At 38.2% G+C, this 4,897-nt stretch overlaps 2 protein-coding genes across 2 annotated transcripts; both read left to right on the top strand.

The window, feature by feature from the left end:
* Positions 1–963, top strand: LOC118756545 (the record flags this gene model as incomplete). Its single annotated transcript, XM_036491304.1, is given in 1 exon segment — positions 1–963. A coding segment is annotated over 1 exon segment (264 nt), but the record flags the coding sequence as incomplete, so codon positions are not given.
* A 922-nt stretch (positions 964–1,885) lies between these two features.
* Positions 1,886–3,668, top strand: LOC118756547 (the record flags this gene model as incomplete). Its single annotated transcript, XM_036491305.1, has 1 exon — positions 1,886–3,668. A coding segment is annotated over exon 1 (1,783 nt), but the record flags the coding sequence as incomplete, so codon positions are not given.
* Positions 3,669–4,897: the final 1,229 nt, after the last annotated feature.

Here is a 4,897-nt window from a genome sequence, read left to right as displayed (position 1 = left end):
CAAGAGGAAAATCGTAGGTCATATAATCTTCGGCGTAGAAAGGAAACTAATTATAATATAAATGACTTGGTAGCAGTTAAGAGAACTCAATTTGGGGCGGGGTTAAAATTGAAAGCAAAGTTTTTAGGCCCTTATAAGATCGTAAAGAAACTTAGCCATGGTCGATACGAGGTTGAAAAGGTAGGAGATCATGAGGGACCGGGGAAGACATCAACTGTTGCAGAGTATATGAAAAAATGGACTAATTCATTCGAGGGCGAATGACTGAGCAGGACGGCCGAATGTAGTGCTGGATGTAGGGTACCGGACTGATGACAGATGACATTTAAATAAACGAAGTGGACGAACCCAACGAAGCACGACCAACTTTTGAAATCGCCAAATACGAACGGTCAGTTGAGTTAGTTGAAGTCGGACAGTAAAAAGGAAAAGACGCCACTGCGCGCAACACACTGCTGTAAATAGTATTACTTTTTGTACTTTAATTATATTACTTCAATATGTGTATATTGTTTGAATAAATATATACTACATCAACTTTAAAAGTCGTAGTACGTGTCTTAATCGGAAAAGAATCCGGGGAACATCGAGGACTTGAGTGGTATTCTCTACCGGCAGTCCTACAAAATTGGGGGCTCAGCCAGGAATTTCAACGAGTGGAGAGCTAACAGAAATTAAAAGCTGATGTTTGGAAGCAGTAAAGCAGCGCAGTGAAAAGTATTTTACCGACACAGAAAAGAAGGTGCAGATGAATATGTGCATAAAATGTTTAAATTGTCGCTGCGTCCAGTTGTGAGCAGAGCATAAGCTTCGAAACTATTGCGGAATTCATCAAAGTACGCACATTTCGTAGTTAAAATCCAAGAAAGCATTTTTCGTACAGCTATATCAGCTACAATACACCGAGACGCCAAAAAGCAGCGCAGTCGACGTCAAGAATTGTACATCGAAGTCGACACCACAGCGAAGTAACGCCGGTAGTCAAAGCAGCGAAGTCGACACAGCGAAACACTTCAGCAGCAGCCGAAGATCGTCAAGTAGAAACAGCATACAATATTCAAATTCGTAACCGACATAAAGCATCGGGTATTGGACGTTGGCGAAAACCGAAGATGAGCATCAATCAAAGCGAGAAAGAAGAAAATAGACAGGAGATAGAAAGTAGGTAAGAAGTAGATTTCATATGCAAGTTTGCAAAGACAGAAAAAGCAAGAAGAACTTCAAGTTGAAAGAAAAAGCTCGATAGAGTAAAGATGTGTAAATGAAGAATGATGTAAGAAGTTAAATGCTCAAATGAGTGAAGTTGTAAAGACAAATTTAAAAGTTGCTCAAAGAAGTTTTAAGATGAAATAAGACGAAGATGTGAAAAAGGTGTTTGCAAAAGCAAAAGAAGAAGTCGACAAATAAATTGATTGAGTCGAGAAATTGAATTTAAAGAAGGCAAATGCGAATGCAGTAAAGTTGTGAAATCGAAAACTAAGAAGTAAATTCTAATAAGATGTATAGGGATACGATTTGAAAACAAACATACGAGATAAAGTTTGGACGCAAATAAAGCGAATTTTAATAGGAAGTAAATTCTAATAAGAAATAAAGGGAAAGTGAATACTAGAAGTTAAGAATAAGAGTTTAAAATAACACAAGGTAAACAAAGAATGTGAAATGAACTAAAAGCGTAAAGAGAATAAATTCTAATAAGAAGTATTGCAAATAGAAGTACGATAAATAAGATTGCTTTTGATTTGTGTAAAAGTTAATTTGAATTCAAATAATTTATTAATTTAAAGAGAATCGAAACAATATTTCTTTTAAAGAAAATTACTAGTCTGTAAGCAATAAAACTATAATCATACTTTTGTAAAGAGTACTTGCTGGATAATTTAGTATGGACGCAGACGAGTTGATGACGTTGACGGTTAATGGACTTAAAGACAAGTTACGGGAGTTGGGGATTTCGACTTCAGGACAGAAGCGTGAGCTTCAAGACAGACTACTCCAGCACTACGGTTTGTCGCGAAACGAGGCTAGTGATAATGAGTCCAATCAGTCGGTATATAACGATGTTGAAGAAAGCAACAATCTTTTGCCTTCTCGGTCCTTTATGCATCAACAACAGTTCACCCTCAAAGATTTGGGTGATTGTATTAGTCCCTTCACCGGAGAAGGATCCGTTGATATTAAGTTTTGGGTTAATGAATTCGAAATGAACGCAGCTATTGTTAAGTGGAATGATTTGCAAAAATTTGTATACGGTAAGCAGCTTCTGCGCGGTGCTGCTAAACTATTTATTAAAAGTCAAAGCAATGTTAACAGTTGGGTATCGTTAAAAACTGCTTTAATTAACGAATTTTGTTGTAAATTGTCTTCATCGGAAGTTCATAAAATTTTGAAGAATCGACGTAAGAACGCAAATGAAACGTTTCGCGAATACCTGTACAATATTATTGAGATTGGCAAACAGATTAATTTGGAAGAGGCAAGCATTATCGATTATTTCATAGAGGGAATTCCCGATTCTAAATTTAACAAGACTGTGTTGTATCAAGCAAAGAGTGTTGAGGATTTAAAAGAACAAGTGAAAATTTATGAAAAGATACGCAGGTCCAATGTAGCTCTAGGTAAAGTAGAATCAAACGATACAGCGAAAGATAAAGGCAGCTCAGGTGTAAAACCAAAAGCAGAATTGGTTAAAAGGTGTTTTAAGTGTGGCGACAAAGCGCATATGGCAGCTCAGTGTTCACAAAAGCAGTTTAAATGTTTTAAGTGCAACGAGATGGGTCATCGCTCTTTCGAATGCAAGGGCAAGGGATCCAAAGAAACAAAAAAAGAACCGAGTTCAGTCAACACATTGACAGATGAGATCTTTCAACCGTTTTTGAATAGTGTGAAAAGTGAGTTGCATTTTAAGACCGTTAAAATAAATGACTTTAGCTTTGAAGCCCTAATCGATTCAGGGTGTTCACTTAATTTAATCCGATATGATACGCTTTTAATGAGCGGGTGCGAGACAAAGTTGGGTGGTGATAAGAAGAAGCTTTACACTGCATGTGCGAACGTTATTGAAACAATAGGCAGCTTCGAAACCTTGATGCACGTAGATAACTTATCGTTAAATATAGTTTTCCATGTAGTCAGAGAACAGGACATTCAGTTCGCAGGAATTATAGGAAAGGCCATTCTTAAAGATGTTGACATTATATTAACGGATGAAGAAGTTCTTTTTAAGAAAAAAGATTCGGCCGGTAAGCCAATATTTAAAGACAGTCAAGCAACAGCGGATGCTGAAAAGTTTAAACTCGATAGTAAGGAAGTTAGTTTAGAAAAGTCGGAGGACAAACAAGGGTGGATTCAAGAGTTCGATGTCATGAATTTAACAGAGATGAAGGATAAGCCTACACTGAATTTGGAGTATTTAGGAAAGAGTTTTGCTAAAGCGGTAGAAAGTTTAGTTAGCGCATACGCACCTGCAGGGAATTGTCCATCGCCAGTAAAAATGCAAATAGTATTATCAGACGAAATACCTGTATATCAACGTCCGCGACGTATGCCCTTTGACGACCGACGATTTGTTGATAAGCAAATAGAGGAGTGGTTACAAGAAGGAATAATTCAGCCCAGTAGCTCTAATTATGCTTCGCCCATTGTAGTTGTCCCTAAGAAAGATGGAAGTAAGCGCTTATGTTGCGACTATAGGCGATTGAATCAGAAAATCTTAAGGGACAATTTCCCTATGGTCTTAATGGATGATGTTTTAGATAGGCTCCAAGGGGGTCGAGTTTTTACAACACTAGATTTGTCCAATGGGTTTTTTCACGTGCCTGTAGAGCCACAATCAATGAAGTACACGTCATTCATCTCTAGCAACGGACAATACGAATTTCGCTTTGTACCTTTCGGTATTTGCAACTCACCTGCGGTCTTCTGTAGGTATATAAACGCTGTATTTAGGACGCTAATCCAGAAAGGAACAGTAGTTACATATATGGATGATTTAATAATTCCTTCTAAAGATGAGGCTGAAGGTATAGAGAAGTTTAAAGAGGTATTGCAGGTCTGTAGGGCATATGGATTAAAAATAAAGTGGTCGAAGTGCCAATTTCTCAGCAGGACAGTAGAGTTTTTAGGGTACATTATTAAAGCTGGCACCATACAAATCTCAGAAGACAAGACAGCGGCAGTGCGAAATTTCCCCTTACCATCGGACAAGAAGAGTTTGCAGAGGTTTTTGGGCTTAACGTCATACTTCCGACGTTTTATAGCAAGCTATGCGTTAATTGCTAGACCGTTATCAAATCTATTGAGAAAAGACGTCGTTTTCAAGTTGGGTGAAGAACAGGTAGCCGCTTTCGAGCAGCTAAAGACGCACTTGCAAAAAGCACCGGTATTGCGAATTTTTTCCCAAAGTGCAGTAACCGAAGTCCATACCGACGCCAGTAAGTACGGGTATGGAGCCATGTTACTACAAATGGATCCCGATGATCAAAAGCTACATCCGGTACAGTACATGAGCAGGAAAACGAAACCGGTAGAAGAAAACTATCCAGCTTATGAACTTGAAGTACTAGCAATTATCGAGGCTCTAAAAAAATGGAGGATATATTTGTTGGGCATCAAGTTTAAAATCGTAACGGACTGCAACGCCTTTACCATGACTCTTAAGAGAGAAGATGTCCCACCGAAGATTGCAAGATGGGCGTTGTTCCTTCAAGATTTTAATTACGAAATCGAGCATCGTGCGGGGACGAGAATGGCTCATGTCGACGCGTTGAGCAGAGTATATTGTTTGATGCTTGAAGACTCACTAAAGTTTCGCCTTAAACAAGCTCAGCTAAAAGATGAATGGACGAAGGCAGTACGAAAAATCTTAGAAAAAGACGAATACAACGATTTTTATATT

This window comes from Rhagoletis pomonella, unplaced genomic scaffold, assembly GCF_013731165.1.
Source record: "Rhagoletis pomonella isolate Grant_MI unplaced genomic scaffold, Rhpom_1.0 Rhpom_scaffold_05904, whole genome shotgun sequence".
NCBI lineage: Eukaryota > Metazoa > Arthropoda > Insecta > Diptera > Tephritidae > Rhagoletis > Rhagoletis pomonella.
The sequence above is the reverse complement of the archived record's forward strand: the minus strand, read 5'-3'. Positions and strand labels throughout refer to the sequence as shown.